Source organism: Portunus trituberculatus, chromosome 3 (genome assembly GCF_017591435.1).
Source record: "Portunus trituberculatus isolate SZX2019 chromosome 3, ASM1759143v1, whole genome shotgun sequence".
Lineage (NCBI taxonomy): Eukaryota > Metazoa > Arthropoda > Malacostraca > Decapoda > Portunidae > Portunus > Portunus trituberculatus.
Genome location: NC_059257.1, coordinates 8,587,755 through 8,604,896, shown reverse-complemented (window position 1 = coordinate 8,604,896; position 17,142 = coordinate 8,587,755). Strand labels below are relative to the sequence as shown.

The 17,142-nt window shown below is 37.7% G+C and overlaps 2 protein-coding genes and 1 non-coding gene across 4 annotated transcripts in view; 1 reads left to right on the top strand and 2 right to left on the bottom strand.

Annotated features, from left to right (window-relative positions):
• Positions 1 to 1,580: 1,580 nt before the first annotated feature.
• Positions 1,581 to 6,541, bottom strand: LOC123509502 (thioredoxin-dependent peroxide reductase, mitochondrial-like). Its single transcript, XM_045263836.1, has 5 exons — positions 6,396 to 6,541; positions 5,292 to 5,491; positions 4,413 to 4,548; positions 3,492 to 3,726; positions 1,581 to 3,069 (listed from the first exon to the last, which is right to left on the bottom strand). The coding sequence occupies exons 1-5, from the start codon at positions 6,426 to 6,428 to the stop codon at positions 2,984 to 2,986; spliced, it is 690 nt and encodes a 229-aa protein (XP_045119771.1). The 5' UTR covers positions 6,429 to 6,541; the 3' UTR covers positions 1,581 to 2,983.
• A 1,123-nt stretch (positions 6,542 to 7,664) lies between these two features.
• LOC123510476 lies at positions 7,665 to 7,815 on the top strand. The gene has a single exon (XR_006676511.1). It is a non-coding gene; the product is annotated as a U12 minor spliceosomal RNA (small nuclear RNA).
• A 1,882-nt stretch (positions 7,816 to 9,697) lies between these two features.
• Positions 9,698 to 17,142, bottom strand: part of LOC123509890 (venom phosphodiesterase-like) — a 21,027-nt gene continuing 13,582 nt past the window's right edge. For both annotated transcript variants that reach the window (XM_045264491.1, XM_045264500.1), the window contains exons 9-15: positions 13,702 to 13,837; positions 13,418 to 13,603; positions 12,754 to 12,967; positions 12,440 to 12,625; positions 11,594 to 11,795; positions 11,057 to 11,207; positions 9,698 to 9,986 (exon numbers count right to left, since the gene is read on the bottom strand). In XM_045264491.1, coding sequence (XP_045120426.1) covers positions 9,801 to 9,986; positions 11,057 to 11,207; positions 11,594 to 11,795; positions 12,440 to 12,625; positions 12,754 to 12,967; positions 13,418 to 13,603; positions 13,702 to 13,837 — 1,261 coding nt within the window. In that variant the 3' untranslated portion in view covers positions 9,698 to 9,800. The remainder of the gene's footprint in view (positions 9,987 to 11,056; positions 11,208 to 11,593; positions 11,796 to 12,439; positions 12,626 to 12,753; positions 12,968 to 13,417; positions 13,604 to 13,701; positions 13,838 to 17,142) is intronic.

Below are 17,142 nucleotides of genomic sequence, written 5' to 3'. Positions count from 1 at the left end.
TTAATGACAAACTCAATTGTCCACCATGATTCTTGTTCACCTCAGCATCGCCTTATTTTCCAGTTATTTATTCATACCACCGTTGCTTTCTGACTCGAGAAACGTGAGTAAGAATATGACTGTTTTAATGATATGGTTTGTTCCCTCACCGTGACCGGATCAACGCCACAAAGAGGATCAGCCAGGTTTCCGAGAGGGCTTCTGCTGATAATGTAGGAAAGCATGTTAATCTGTCACTAGAAGCAGAAAACGCTCTTATTTATTAATTTATTTATTTATTGTAGAAAAGCGTGTTAATCTGTCGCTAGAACCAGAAAAACGTTCTTATATATTCATTTATTGTAGAAAAGCGTGTTAATCTGTCACTAGAAGCAGAAAAACGCTCTTATTTATGTTTCATTTATTTATTGCAGAAGTGTTAATCTATCGCTAGAACCAGAAAAAACGCTTATTTATCTATTTAATTTATTTATATATTGTAGAAAAGTGTTTAATCTGTCACTAGAAGCAGAAAAGCGCTCTTATTTATTTATCTATTTGTTTATTTATTCATTTATTTATTTATTTACTTTTTTTTTTTTTTTTTTGCTTTTAGTTTAAACGTGTGGACTTTTTTTTTTCTGGCTGCCTTGTGTGAAATATGCTCGTATTCTCAAACCCTTCTTTTCTTCACCTCCACTATTTCAAAAGGCTTTATTCAAATTTACAAGTTTTTTCTAAGGTATATTTACTGTTCTAGAGGCAGAGTGACATGATTTCTTCATTATTAACTGTAGAAACACTCTAGAAAACCCTGCTAATCATCTCTTTGGCCTTGGAAAATAGTCATGTTTTAACGGTTCTAGAGACAGAGTGACAAGATTTCTAAATTTTTAACTGGAGAAACACTTGAAGACCCTGCTAATCATCTCTGTGGCCTTGGAACATAGTCATGGTGAGAGAATAAAGCGTTTTTAAGCAAGTTTTTATGGTTCTAGTGGTAGACTAACAAGAATTCTACATTATTAACTGGAGAAACACTCTTGAAAACCCCGCTGATCATCTCTGTGGCCTTGGAAAAGTCGTGATGAGAGAGCGAAGCATTTCTGAATATTGGCAACAATAGATAGACAGATAGATAGATGATTTGTTAACTAGTATATGCTTTTTTTATGTAAATTTTGTAATATATGTCAGTATTTTATTAGTATTAGGCATATCATTTGCTATCCTTTAAATAACCCCTTCAGTACTGGGACACATTTTTACCTTGAGATTTGTGTACAATTAGACCATTTTCTTGACATTAGCAAGGGTCTATGGAGGGCACAAGATTAATGGCCAGTCTTCACTATTTTAATCCCCCACATGAGTTTCTGAAATTGTATAAAATCACCAAATAGTCACCAGAATGAATATGGAAATGGATCATGTTACTAAGAGAGAGAGAGAGAGAGAGAGAGAGAGAGAGAGAGAGATTAAGCTGTGAGTCATCCCATCTTTTCACTCACACATCTGTCTCTGCTAATACCCACAAGTTTTCATGTAATCCATTTATTTGGCACGGATAAGGACTGATAAGACATTGAAATAGTGACACGCTGGCTTCATCCTTTATGTATTTCAGTACAGATAAGCTACACCCACTGTGGCAAATACAGAATACAGAAAAGTGTACAAAATGAATATACAAGTTTTGCTTATCCTCTTATTCACAGCGATGGTTGGACACATGAACACTCTTATGGATGAAAACTTTTACTATCACTGATGTTAATGACAAGATGAAATAACTTACATTTCTTCATTAAAATTTTATTATTACTGATGTTTCTGTTTTTGCTTCTTGATTATCTTTTAATTTTTTTTTCTTTTCAATCAGTGAATGAAAATTTTTGCATTTGTCTTGGGAATAGAAAGCTAAAAGAGAGACTTGTTCTATTTTTCAGTTCTCTTTGTTCTTTCGTGTGTTTTTCATTCCTTTCTTTTGCGAGATTGTCATGATGTATATTTTTGCTTCTCGTCACTGAACTCTTAATATCATTCATCTTTGTCTTCACTTCTTGGTTACCATTAATTCATTTCTTTATCAAACACTAAACAAAGAAATAAATACAAATAAAAAGATAAGATAAAATAAATTGTCTTCACTGTCTTTATTCAACTGGCAACTGACACAAGGGTAACGAAGCACTCACTGATCAAGCTACAAGAACTAAAACACTTTGAAACTAAGATAAGTGTGCTCTAGTCTTCTCCAGCACCTCTACTCCCTTGCCTGAGTGACCCAAAGCAGTCTAAAGCAAACAGTAAGCTAAGCTAATCATGACTACACATATGGTATTCTTTGCTGAGAGCGTTACCTTTCAATATTGTAAAGACTTAGCATTATTTCAATGTGTCATAATTTTTAGAGCATTACTTTTCAATATTATAAAGATTTTCCATCATTACTGTATATATAACGATTTTTGACATTACCTTTCAATATTATAAAGATTTTTGCATCATTTCAATACGTTTCATAATCTTTAAAGTATTAGCTTTCAGTATTAGACAGACTGCATCATTTCTCTACATTTGATCATTTTTCAGACATTACCCTTCAGTATTATAAAGATTTTTGCATTATTTATATACATTTCATAATTTTGAAGTATTACCTTTCAGCATCAACACTTTACATCACTACTGCACATTTGATAATTTTTGCACATCTTTTATTACACAATTACAATTACCTCACCACATTTATCCCTTTCTTCTGGCTTACTCTCAAAAACTGTAAGAGGACTGGCAGCTTAGTGGACCTTTTTTGATGTTTTAAGTTACCCTTGGCCAGCTTTCCCTTCTTACATTAAAAAAACCTCTTTACTGAATATGACCCTTCAACACAAACCAACACAGGACCTACCCAAACTAGTAGTAGCTTAGGAAATACAAATCTCTCAGTTTCTTGGTAGCTGACACACTGGGCACTAAAGACACCACCACTACCACTGCCTTAGTTCACCTTGTTGAAGTACTCGAGGGAGCCGGAAGGGTCTGGCTTGATGGTCGGGGAATCAGGTTGCCAGTTCGCCGGACACACTAGGGGGAAACACAAGTCATGGTGAGATATTGTATTAAAGTGATGTGGAGATGTGTGGTTCGTCTGATGGTGGTGGTGGTGGTGATGGTGTGTATGTGTGTGTGTGTTATATTTGTGGTTGTAAATATATGAGAAATTAAGATATTACATACTTGATTGTTTGAAAATATAATTCGGTAAGGTAAGAACAGTCTCTCTCTCTCTCTCTCTCTCTCTCTCTCTCTCTCTCTCTCTCTCTCTTTATCTATCTATCTATCTGTTTTTCTGTTGCTACATCTATTTCCCCAATTATCTCTCTCTCTCTCTCTCTCTCACTTTCTCAGTTTTTTTCTATTGCTATATTTATCTATCAATTTATTTATTTTTTCTGGTATCTATCTCTCTCTCTCTCTCTCTCTCTCTCTCTCTCTCTCTCTCTCACCTTCCCCATGCTCCGCCACAAACTGGAAAGCCTTAAGCAGTCTCAGCGTCTCCTCCACTGAGCGTCCCACCGGCAGATCATTGATGCTCATGTGCCGCACAACACCCTCGGGATCAATAAGGAACAGCCCCCGCAGAGCCACCCCATCCCCCTCCAACAGCACCCCATAGTCCCGGGAGATGGTCTTGTTGAAGTCAGCCAGCAACGGGTATTGAAGTCCGCCCAAACCTCCTTGCTGTTGAAAGTTGTAATAAAATGTAGTGTCTCTAATCTTTTTTTTTCTTTTCATTAATTTATCTCACCTTCATTTCTTTCTCCATTTATCTATAGTGATGTGGGGAAGTTTCCTTGTTATAAAGTGAAGTTCTGACCTCCATAGAGCCTTCCTAAGGTTAAAAAGTTGTCTAATTGTACTCAAATCTCAAGGTAAAAATGCATCTCAGTACTGAAGGGGTTAAAATAGTGAAGACTCTGGCCAACAATCTTCTGACCTCCACAGACTCTTCCTCATATCAATAAAATAAGAGCACAACAGACATTGATATTCTAATTAGTGATGAAACATACACAGTAAACACTCTTAACAAAACAAGCACTACAACAAACACCCTCATACACACACAAATTTATCAACACACACACAACGCAGTCACAACTCTCAAATTTTCACCAGCAACACAACAAACACTTTCAAACACACAAAAACTAACCAAGACACACACACACACACTAACCAGCAAGACAACAAAACACTCTTAAACACACACAAACACTCTCAAACACACACAAACTAACCAACACACACACACACACACACTACAACAGCCACAAGTCTCAAATTCTATCCAGCAACACAAAAAAACACACTTAAACACACACAAACACCTCAACATCTCTACAACACTTCCAGGACACACTCACCTTCCTGGGCATATTGTTCCAGGCCAGGTGGGAGAAATGAGAGTCAGTAGAGACGCCCACCACCTCACAGTTCAGGTCTCGGAATGCTGCCATGTGGTCACTAAAGGCGATGAGCTCCGTGGGGCAGACAAACGTGCTAGGAAGTAAGTTTAGCCCCTTCAGTACCATGACATGTTTTTATATTCATTCTGGTGACTATTTGGTGATTTTATACAGCTTCAAAAACTCATGTGGGGGTTAAAATAGTGAGGACTCTTGCCATTAATCTTCTGACCTCCATACACCTTTCCTAATGTCAATAAAATGGTCTAATGGTACACAAATCTCATGGTAAAAATGTGTCCCAGTACTAAAGGGTTTAAGGAGATAGGGAGTTAAAATGAGAGAAATATATAGAGAGAGGAGTGAATAAGTTAACTCCTTCAGTACTGGGACACATTTTTACTTTGAGATTTATGTACGATTAGACCATTTTATTGACATTAGGAAAGGTCTATGGGCGTCAGAAGATTAAAGGTCAGAGAGGAGTGAGAAAAACACCACTTAAATCAGTAAACAAACACACAAACACACTGACAAATCCAGCAGGTAGAAGGAAAACACGAGATATTTTCAACGGAAGTCTTAAAGAGATATAAACACAAATACTACTAAAATAAGAATGAAAAAAGAAAAACGGGAAGAAAAAAGAAGAGAGGGAGAAATAAACCACTTAAATCAGTAAACAAACACACAAACGCACTCACAAATCCAGCAGGTAGAGGAAAAAGGACCAGGTATCTTCTATGGAAGTTCTCGTTAAAATAAAAAAAAGGAAAAGGATAAAAAAAAAAAAAAAGAATCACGTTAACCAATAAACAAACACACAAACACACTCACAAATCCAGCGGGTAGAAGAAAAGAACGAGATATTTTCCCCGGAAGTCTTCGAGAGATATTTCCTTAAAGTCTCCATTGACCACCGCTTGTGCTTTGAAGGTCGGCGCTGGCTGGGTCACCGCTGGGGCCAGGCATCGCGCGGAGGTGGCCAACCCGCGCTGGGCTGAGGCTGTGATGCGCGGCAGGACGGTGCGACTCGCCTGTGTGGGGGGAAAAATTAATGAGCTTCTTATTATTATTTTTTTTAATGGGGTAAAAATTTATCAGTTTTTTTTTTTAATGGGGTGAAAATCAATTAACTTCTTCTTTATCTTTTTTTAATGAGGTGAAAATTAATCTTCTTTTTGTACAGAGTTTAGGTTAGGTTAGAATTTGATTTAGGAGCGTGTGTCCAATCTCGTTACCTGAAGACACCTGTTACCAAGGGAAAGGGAGGCACAAACAGTAAGGAAACACAATAACTAAATAGATAAATAAAACACACAAAAATAAATAGACAAATGAATAGATAGACAAATAAACAAACAAAATACATATATGAATAAACAAATAGATAAATAAATGAATGAATAAACAAATAATCGACACAGGAATGAATAAAGGCCAATAATAAATAAGAAAATAGCAAAATAAAGGTTCCAGTTAGTTAATTATCTGGCAACCTTGAACATGGAGGCTGGGAAGAGAAGAGGAGATAGATAAGAGATAAGAAAGGAGAATAACAACTAATTTATTATGTTTCTGGATCTAATTTGGCTGTGAACACCTCCCCCTCTCTCTCTCTCTCTCTGGAAAATAATATTCTTAATTGTGTAACTTAATGATTCTCTCTCTCTCTCTCTCTCTCTCTCTCTCTCTCTCTCTCTCTCTCTCTCTCAGTGCCATATGGAAAATAGTTTTAAATGCGTGACTTAACAATCAGAGAGAGAGAGAGAGAGAGAGAGAGAGAGAGAGAGAGAGAGAGAGAGAAACAAAATGATCTACACACACACACACACACACACACACACACACACACACACACACACACACACACACACACACACACACACCATATACTTCACTGTCAGCACTCAAAAGTCACGGAAAATGCAATAATCTCACCGTAACAGCAATATTTCTGAGTAAGCCGGCCATGGTGTCTCCCTCTCAGCTGATCGTCCGTCTGTCTGTGTGTCTGACTGTCTGGCCCGGCTGGGATGCTGTGCTCTTATTTTTTCCCTTTTTTTTCTAATATAAGAGAGAAAAACTGGGTAAGGGTAATATAAAATGGAGAGAAATTAGGCCTACTTATTTGCTAGTCCCCGTGCAGGTTTGAGAGTTGGTTAGATAAAGGTATAAATGTCTTGAAAGGTTCCATAGTTTACCTCACATGAATAATTGAGAGTACTGGTTAATTCTTGTCATACAGGAAGAAATAAAGGAGAAAAAGGTGATAATTTGGTAAAGAAACGTAAATAAAGTAAAGAAAATATTAGAAGGGGGTCCATTTTAATACAAGAAATCGAATATATGTGAACTGTGATTTCATGTGTGCTGTTAATCTTGCCATAAATGAAGAAATGAAGGAGAAAAGGTGATAATTTGGTAAAGAAACGTAAATAGAGGAAGAAATTATTAGAGGAGACTTGAGAAAATAGGGCAATTGTGATGTCTTACCATGATATGAAGAAACAAAGGAGAAAGAGGTGATATTTGAGTAAAGAAACGTATATTGTGGAAGAAAATATTAGAGAAGCTTCTTTTTAGTGGTTAAATATACGTAATAAATGAGAAATATAGTAAATGTGGATAATGATAGGAATTTAGTGGATGGGATGAGATAAAGCTGAAGGAAAGGTGATTTTTTTCCTACTGAACCTGATTTAACCTGGCTCATGTTTACTTTACCTTATTATTTTCCTTATTTTCGGTTTTGTATCAATGAATTTGGTGTTTTATTTATATTTAAGTTTCCCCTTAAATATTTTGTTTTCTCTCGTGTTGGTCATGGTTATTTGTGGCTTTATTTATGCATTATCTAGTTATTTATCTCTACATTTTCTTTTTATTTCACGTACTCATTATTTTTTCGTTTATATTATGATTTTCTAGGAAGTATTATAAAAGATAGAGGGAACAAATAAGTATTATAGTGTCCCATAAAAATATTGATGCTGTAGACTCAGGTCAATAAAATGTAATTATTAAACCTTACATGCAATAAAACACAAATTATTACTCTTATATAATAGTTAATTTTTAAATACATATAATCTAAAAGACAATTTTATACAATTTTAAGATAACGAAATAATAGTATAAGATAATGAAGCAAAGAATTTTAAAATATTCGAAAAGATACTGACAAAATCTTAGGAGAAAGTAATCTTCGTGCCTTAAACTAATGAGTAAGGAAAATAACGAGCGTTGGTGACGCTTCGCTCTACTAACAGTGTTTAGTAGAATTGTTTGGAAGGGCCCAGGTCGTCCCAGGCGCTCCCACCTACTTTGTGGTGAGCGTCAGGAGTCAGCGATCTGTCCTCATTAACGATTACCTACTTACTCTAATCTTTAGGAAACAATTGTAAAGAATAGGAAAATATATCAATAGTAATTCTGTCCTCATTACCACCTGTTCCGGTTAATTTAATCTTCAGGAAACAATTGTAAAGAAAAGGAAAATATATCAATAGTAATTCTGTCCTCATTACCACCTGTTCCTGTTAATTTAATCTTAAGGAAACAATTGTAAAGAAAAGGAAAATGTATCAATAGTAATTTAACACCCTAAAGGAAAATAATAATGATAGTAATAGTTTAATACCAAAAGGAAAATAATAGTAATAGTTTAATACCAAAAGGAAAATAATAATGATAGTTTAATACCAAAAGGAAAATAATAGTAATAGTTTAATACCAAAAGGATAATAATAATAATAGTAATAGTTTAATACCAAAAAGGAAAAATAATAGTAAGTTTGATACCAAAAGGGAAATTAATAACAGTAAAAGCTTGATACCAAAATGAAGTTAATAATGGTAATAGTTTAATACGAAAAGGATAACAATAGTAATAGTTTAACACCAATAGGAAAACAATAATATAAATAGTCCTTATGTAACACCAGGTATTGAAAAGTAATAAAATAGAAGATGGATTAAGATGAAGAAAAAGGAAATACATGATATATATTAGAAGATAACTTAAATAAATCTGTAGTGAGGGGGACAAGTTAGCGATCTGTCCTTAGAAATACAAGTGAAATAAATTAGATATATAAATTATGATGGATTAAGACGAAGAAAAGGAAAATGTGTAATAGATAGCTTTCATAAATCTGTTTTACACTTGATTTTTCTTTTTTTTTTTTACTTTTTCTTTCTTTTTTTTACTCTTTCTCTATCTCTTTGACTCTTTCTCTCTCTTTTTGAATAAGTCTCTCTCTTTTTGACTTTCTCTCTCTCTCTCTCTCTCTCTCTCTCTCTCTCTCTCTCTCTCTTAATCAATTCTATTCCAGGAAGTTTGAAATGCTAAGGGCTAGGGTGAACGTGTACTAGGGGTGCCTCTCATAAATCTGTAGTGAGGATCAAGAGTCAGCGATCTCTCCTCATCAATACAGCGTGCTTGAAATAATACAGTAATTAAAATCAATGAAGAAAAGAGAAAAAAATAGGTTATGGAATACTGAATTGCAACCATATTACTGAGAGAGAGAGAGAGAGAGAGAGAGAGAGAGAGAGAGAGAGAGAGAGAGAGAGAGAGTGTGTGTGTGTGTGTGTGTGTTTTAAAGGCTTCCATCATAATAAAAAAGGGTAATAATGCACTAATATACAAAGAGTGATTTAAATCCTACAATCACAGACAGTCTACAGGTACGATACAGTGCTCACCAACAAACAAACACACAAACAAACATACACAAACATACAAACACACTTAATATTAAAATGTGTTCTTTGTCTCTCCTCTTATTCATTTTCTTTATTTCTTTTTTTTTTCTATTTTTATATATTTTTTCTATCTTCCTTACTACTGCTACTACTACTACTACTACTACTACTACTACTACTACTATTACCCCAGAGAAGAATAATTTGGCTAACCTTTCTACTAAATTAACTTCTTCTTCTTCTTCTTCTTCTATTGTCCTTCTTATTTCCCTCTTCTTTATTTTTTGCATCTTCCTCCTTCCTATCTTCGTGTTCTTCGTCTTTCTAATCATCTATTTTCGTTTTCATTCTTTCTTCCCTTCTTTTCTTTCTTCCTCCTCTTCGTAATCTTCATCCTCATCTTTATCTTCTTTTTTCCTTCCCTTTCCTTTCTCATTTCCTTCTTTTTAAACCATTTTCTTTTTTCCTTTGTCTTCTTTCTCTTCCTCCTCTTTCTAAACCTTGTCTTTCTACATATTCCTCTTCCTTTTTCTAAACCTTCGTCTTCCTTACCTATTATCTTCTTTTTTCTTTCCTTCTCATTCTCTTCTTTCTAACTACCCTCCTCTTTCTCCCTCTCCCCCCCTCTTAGCCACATCAAGGGTGCAAGAAGTTATCCAACAATCTATTAGCGTATCTCTCGTGGCCCCAGGCGTTAGAATGCATGCGTGTCTTGAGTCTCACATGCTGGTAATAGTCAAGTTTGGGGAAGAATTGTAGCCCTGTGATGCCCTCCACGTCCCCGACCTTCGCGCTGTACTCCTGCAGGAACCTGGCGCTTTCCTGAAGAAGGGGAAGAAGATTCGGGGTAGTCATGAGTAAGTGAGTGAAGAAAGAGTAATTATTTTGGTATCAGATTTTTGTGCTTCACCTTCAGTGTTTCATGAGGGTTTATTTCAAGTTATGCGAGTTTTTTTTTTTAGGTGTTTTTATGGTTCTAGAGGCAGAGTGACAAGTTTTCTGCATTATGAACTTGAGGAACATTCTTAAAAACCCCCTTGGTGAGAGAATAAAGCGTTTTTAAGCAAGTTTTTATGGTTCTAGAGGCAGAGTGACAAGTTTTCTGCATTATGAGCTAGAGAAACACTCTTGAAAACCCCGCTAGTCATTTCTGTACCTTGGAAAACAGTCGTGGTGAGAAAATAAAGCGTTTTTAAGCAATTTTTTTTTATGGTTCCAGAGGCAGAGGTCTAGTTGATGTGGCACGAGTTTTTAAGGGGGTTTCTGTGATTCTAGCGACATGTTAACAAGTTTTCTGCATTATCAACAGGACAAATACTCTTTAGAACTCGGCTACTCGTCTCTGTGGTCTTTGAAAATGGTCGTAGTGAGAGAGAGAATCGTTTCTGAATGTTTCCAAATAGGACTTGATTTTCCCGCCAAACTCACAAAAAATGGTCAAATCAACTATAAAAGAAAACAAAATTCTACAGAGTAACTCAAGTATAATATAACACGTGGCGGTCCTTGTATGGAACTTGAAAAAAAGCTTACCTATTTCCCATTAAAAGTGGGAATGAACTGCGTGAAAACTTGAAAAAAATGACTTATTTCTCCATTATCTTCTATTAATTTACTATAACAAGAATAAATTACGTGAAAACTTAAAAACACTTACTTATTTTTACTCTGTCCTCTATTAAGTTACTCTACAGCCCCTAATGCAGCAGAAAAAATAGAAAAAGCACTCATCTATCTCCCCATATCCTCCATTAATATTTGTTTTATGTAGGTGAGAACAAAATATATAAAACAGACCCACTTGAGTGCTGGCTCCCTAAAAGAAAAGTTAGGAGTTAGCCAAAATTATGAAGGAACTAAGGAATTTACTGTACAAACCCTGATACACTCACCAGGCAGTTCGTAACGGGGATAAACTGCGGGAACACGAAAGCCTCAGCATCTAGTTTATCATGGGGACACTGGGAGAGAGAGGGCACTGGCGCCACACACCTGCTCACCACCAGGAATATGTGAGAGGGGACCACCAACTCACCGCTGCGTCTGTGTAAAGAGAATCAAATGAGACTCTAAATGCTAAGCTGTGTCTCCATTAGCCCCTTCAGTAGTGGGACACATTTTTACCTTGAGATTTGTGTACCATTAGGCCATTTTATTGACATTAGCAAGGGTCTATGGATGTCAGAGGATTAATGGCCACAGTCTTCACTATTTTGAATGGTTTTAATTGATGTGATAAGGGTTTTTAAGGGTGTTTTTATGGTTTTGACAGATTAAGAAGATTAAAATAAGGACTAGGGAATAATGTAATGGGGGTTTCTAAGGGTGCTTTTGTAGTTCTAGGGACAGATTAACGAAAATTAGAATGAGAACTAATGAATAATGTAAAGAAAACTCTCTCTCTCTCTCTCTCTCTCTCTCTCTCTTACCCCAGCTCGCCCAGGTCATCCACTATCGTATCAGCATTGTAGTCCATGACAGGGCCGGCCACCACGTTGAGGGGTCCCAGCAGCAGTGCCCACCGCCCCACGAAGGCCAGAAGCTCCCGCCAGCGTAGCGCCACCTGGTCAGTCAGTGGCACCGCGTTGCTCATCAGGTAAGGCAGCTCGTGGCAATCCCTGCAGCTAAATTCTGTTGGGGTTGGTTAGGTTAGGTTAGGTTAGGTTAGGTGTGGTGTGGTGTGGTGTGGTGTGGTTAGGTGTGGTGTGGTGTGGTGAGGTTAGGTTGGGTTAGGTTAGGTAAGGTTAGGTGTGGTGTGGTGTGGTGTGGTTAGGTTAGCTGTGGTGTGGTGTGGTGTGGTGTGGTGTGGTGTGGTGAAGTGTGTGTGGTGTGGTGTGGTGTGGTGAAGTGTGGTGTGGTGTGGTGAAGTGTGGTGAGGTGTAGTGAGGTGAGATTTTCTTTGTTTATCTTTCATTCTCTCCTTTTTCTTTTATATTTTCTTCATTCTTATTTTGAAGTTTTCTTGTCTCTAATTTAGGTTACTTCAAATTACATAGATTACTTAAAATTACATAGATTACTCTCTCTCTCTCTCTCTCTCTCTCTCTCTCTCTCTCTCTCTCTCTCTCTCTCTCTCTCTCTCTCTCTCTCTCTCTCTCGTGCTGTGCTTAGCCTTGTAAACTATAAAAAGAAAACAAACAACAAAAAGTGGAAAAGTAACAAAATAATTAAGAAAACTCACGATTACAACTCACGATTACATAGAAAAGAAACACACACACACACACACACACACACACACACACACACACACACACACACACACACATACTCACCCGGGGGAAACAAAGGATGCCTGGTAACATTGAGGCCCTTGACGGTTCTGTAGGAGGGGCAGCTGGGGGCGTCTTCAGGAAGGAGCCTTGGGTCACTCCGCCACTCCCCAGCCTCCCCCGGGGCCTCCTTCACCCTGCGTACCCCGAAGCTGGTCCACAGGGGGAGTCTCACACGGGGGGAGTATCCTGGAGAGGGGAGGGGGAGGTATAGTTATTTATTCCTTATTTTCTTATTCTCTTTTTCATCTCATCTCTCTCTCTCTCTCTCTCTCTCTCTCTCTCTCTCTCTCTCTCTCTCTCTCTCTCTCTCTCACCCGTCACAGAATCAGGCTGCAGTAACAACACAGTGTCCTTGGAGTGTCCCTGTGGTGTCCCCCAAGGCGTATGGAACTCAAGGATATCTGCCTCCTCCATCTGTGCCTCCTTCAGCAGCGCCACCCACTCCCCCGCGCCCTGGCCGTCACCCTCGCACTGGGATGGCCTCTCTGTGGTGCTCTCTGGAACTCTGGACACTGGTGGCAGGATTGGCTGAGGAGGAGAGGAGGTGGTGGTGGTGGTGGTGGTAGTGGTTGTGATGGTGGTGGTGGTGGTGGTGGTCATATAGTGGAATGAGAAATGTGTGAATGGGTTTATGAATGGGTGAGTTACTGCTGCTGCTGCTACTTCTACTGCTACTGCTACTGCTACTACTACTACTGCTACTACTGCTGCTACTACTGCTGCTGCTACTACTACTACTATTACTACTGCTACTGCTACTACTACTACTACTTCTACTACTACTACTACTACTTCTACTACTACTACTACTTCTCTTGCTATTATTACTATTACTATTTTTACTACTACTACTACTACTACTACTACTACTACTACTACTACTACCACCACCACCACCACTATCAATAACAACAAAAACACAAACTCTTACAAAAACCACAAAAACGAAACAAAACAACAACAACAACAACAACTTACAGAGGTCGTGGGCGTTGGAGGGGGCGGTGGGCGTGCTAGGAGGTGATGCAGCGCCCCCCAGGTTCCGTTGTTGGGCGCGGGCGTGACTCCCAGCAGGTGACACATGAGATTGTACAGCTCTATGTTCTGAAAAGCTTCTACTTCTTTGTTCTTAGCGAGATCTGGACCGAAGCCGAGGAAGAGAGCCTGTAGGGGGGGGGGGCTAGATTAGAGAGAGAGAGAGAGAGAGAGAGAGAGTTACCATTTCCACCACCACCATCACCACCACCACCACCACCACCTACATTCATAGAAGGGAAGTGTTCATCGTATCCATGTTCTCCTTCATCTGCCTTGAAGGTGGAGTCCCCCCCCACAGTGTAGCCCGGGTCCACCTCCACCACCACCCCCTCCACCCTCTCCTGGGCCCCCATGTGCCACCTGGGGGAACGTAAAGGAACGTAAAGAATAAAAGAAAAATATTGATGAAAAAAAGTTAAAGGAACGTAAAAGAATGAAAGGAACATAGAGGAAATTAAGAAAAATATTATGAATTAGAGAAAATGAAAATAAAGAAAATAAGAAAGAAAATTAAGAAAGAAAATTAAGAAAGAGAAATAAGAAAAACTAAGAAAGAAAATAAAAAAAGAAAATGAGAAAGAAAATTAAGAAAGAAAATTAAGGAAGAAAATTAAGAAAAAATCAGAAAAACTAAGAAAAAGAAAAATAAGAAAAAAGAAAAATAAGAAAGAAAAAAAAAAAAAAAAAGAAAATTAAGATAGAAAAATAAGAAAAAGTAAGAAAAATCAATAAAAAGAAAATTAAGAAAGAAAAACTAGGTGTTCTTGGTTCTAGTTGAAGTTGTTTGGGGTTTCAAAGGTGTTTTATGGTTCTAGTGGTTCTAGTGGTAGTTTAAGGGGTTGTGGTAGAAGTTATAGGGGTTCTCAGGGTTCTAGTTGAAGTTTAAGAGGTTGTAGTAGAAGTTATAGGGGTTTTCGTGGTTCTAGTGGTAGTTTAAGAGGGTGTGGTAGAAGTTATAGGGGTTTTCGTGGTTCTAGTTGAAGTTTAAGAGGTTGCAGTAGAAGTTATAGGGGTTTTCGTGGTTATAGTGGTAGTTTAAGGGGTTGTGGTAGAAGTTATAGGGGTTTTCGTGGTTCTAGTTGAAGTTTAAGAGGTTGTAGTAGAAGTTATAGGGGTTTTCGTGGTTCTAGTTGAAGTTTAAGAGTTGTGGTAGAAGTTATAGGGGTTTTCGTGGTTCTAGTGGTAGTTTAAGAGGTTGTAGTAGAAGTTATAGGGGTTTTCATGGTTCTGGTTGAAGTTTAAGAAGGTGTGGTAGAAGTTATAGGGGTTTTCGTGGTTCTAGTTGAAGTTTAAGGGGTTGTGGTAGAAGTTATAGGGATTTTCGTGGTTCTAGTGGTAGTTTAAGAGGTTGTAGTAGAAGTTATAGGGGTTTTCGTGGTTCTAGTGGTAGTTTAAGGGGTTGTGGTAGAAGTTATAGTTATAGCGGTAGTTTAAGAGGTTGCAGTAGAAGTTATAGGGGTTTTCGTGGTTCTAGTGGTAGTTTAAGAGGTTGTGGTAGAAGTTATAGGTGTTTTCGTGGTTCTAGTGGTAGTTTAAGAGGTTGTGGTAGAAGTTATAGGGGTTTTCGTGGTTCTAGTTGAAGTTTAAGAGGTTGTGGTAGAAGTTATAGGGGTTTTCGTGGTTCTAGTGGTAGTTTAAGAGGTTGTAGTAGAAGTTATAGGGGTTTTCGTGGTTCTAGTTGAAGTTTAAGAAGTTGCATTAGAAGTTATAGGGGTTTTCAGCATTCCAGTGGTAGTTTAAGAGGTTGTGGTAGAAGTTATAGGTGTTTTCGTGGTTCTAGTGGTAGTTTAAGAGGTTGTGGTAGAAGTTATAGGGGTTTTCGTGGTTCTAGTGGTAGTTTAAGAGGTTGTGGTAGAAGTTATAGGGGTTTTCGTGGTTCTAGTGGTAGTTTAAGAGGGTGTGGTAGAAGTTATAGGGGTTTTCGTGGTTCTGGTTGCAGTTTAAGAGGTTGTGGTAGAAGTTATAGGGGTTTTCGTGGTTCTAGTGGTAGTTTAAGAGGTTGCAGTAGAAGTTATAGGGGTTTTCGTGGTTCTAGTTGAAATATAAGAGGTTGTAGTAGAAGTTATAGGGGTTTTCGTGGTTCTAGTGGTAGTTTAAGAGGTTGTAGTAGAAGTTATAGGGGTTTTCGTGGTTCTAGTGGTAGTTTAAGAGGTTGCAGTAGAAGTTATAGGGTTTTCGTGGTTCTAGTGGTAGTTTAAGAGGGGTTTTCGTGGTTGTGGTAGAAGTTATAGGGGTTTTCGTGGTTCTAGTGGTAGTTTAACAGGTTGTGGTAGAAGTTATAGGGGTTTTCGTGGTTCTAGTGGTAGTTTAAGAGGTTGTGGTAGAAGTTATAGGGGTTTTCGTGGTTCTAGTGGTAGTTTAAGAGGGTGTGGTAGAAGTTATAGGGGTTTTCGTGGTTCTAGTGGTAGTTTAAGAGGTTGTGGTAGAAGTTATAGGGGTTTTCGTGGTTCTAGTGGTAGTTTAAGAGGGTGTGGTAGAAGTTATAGGGGTTTTCGTGGTTCTAGTGGTAGTTGTTGGGGTTCTCAAGGAATATTTCCATGGTTCTAAAAATTAACAGTTTCATCAGAGCAGACTACTACTACTACTACTACTACTACTACTACTAATTATGGAGAAATGAAGTAAGAATAAGACAGGTAAACCACAAAATAGTCGAAGAGAAGACGGGAAAAAAAGAGGGGAAAAAAAACGGAGAGGAGGAGGAGGAAGAGGAGGAGGAGGAGGAGAGGAGGAGGAGGAGGAGGAGGAGGAGGAGAGTAGAGCAAGGGTGTGGTGAGAAGTGACCTTGTCCATGCATACCTAACATTACCACCTGTACAGAGAGAGAGAGAGAGAGAGAGAGAGAGAGAGAGAGAGAGAGAGAGAGAGAGAGACGGAAGAAGTGAAGTGTAAATAATTTAATAATGTAGAAATCTTGTCAGTCTGTCACCAAATTCTTCTATCAATATTGTAGAAATCTTGTTAATCTGCCTTAAAAACCTTAAAACCTTAAAAACACATTAAAAACTCGCTTCACTTCACTTAGAGCCTTTTGAAACAGTGAAAATGTGGCACTGATAAGATTTTTCCTATTAGTAACGTAGAAATTTTGTTAATCTGCCACTAGAACCTTAAAAACACTCTAAAAACCCGCTTCACTTCAACTAGAACCCTTTTAAAACAGTAGAAATGTAAAAATCATGTAAATCTGCCACTAGAACCTTAAAAACACACTAAAAACCCGCGTCACTTCAACTAGAACCCTTTTAAAACAGTAGAAATGTAAAAATCATGTAAATCTGCCACTAGAACCATAAAAAACACTCTAAAAACACGCGTCACTTCAACTAGAACCCTTTTAAAACAGTAAAAATGTAAAAATCATGTAAATCTGCCACTAGAACCATAAAAACACTCTAAAAACCCGCGTCACTTCAACTAGAACCCTTTTAAAACAGTAACAATGTAAAAATCATGTAAATCTGCCACTAGAACCTTAAAAATACACTAAAAACCCGCGTCACTTCAACTAGAGCCCTTTTAAAACAGTAAAAATGTAAAAATCATGTAAATCTGCCACTAGAACCATAAAAACACTCTAAAAACCCGCGCCACTTCAACTAGAACCCTTTAAAACAGTAAAATGTAAAATCATGTTAATCTGCCACTAGAACCATAAAAACACT

Coding starts and splice junctions, on each gene's coding strand:
- LOC123509502 (XM_045263836.1), bottom strand. CDS start 6,428: ATGGCCGGCTTACTCAGAAATATTGCTGTTACG. Junction 4,549..5,291: donor TTCTTCTACCCGCTGGATTT/GTGAGTGTGTTT, acceptor CTTACTTCCTAG/CACGTTTGTCTGCCCCACGG. Junction 3,727..4,412: donor GGAACAATATGCCCAGGAAG/GTGAGTGTGTCC, acceptor AACTTTCAACAG/CAAGGAGGTTTGGGCGGACT.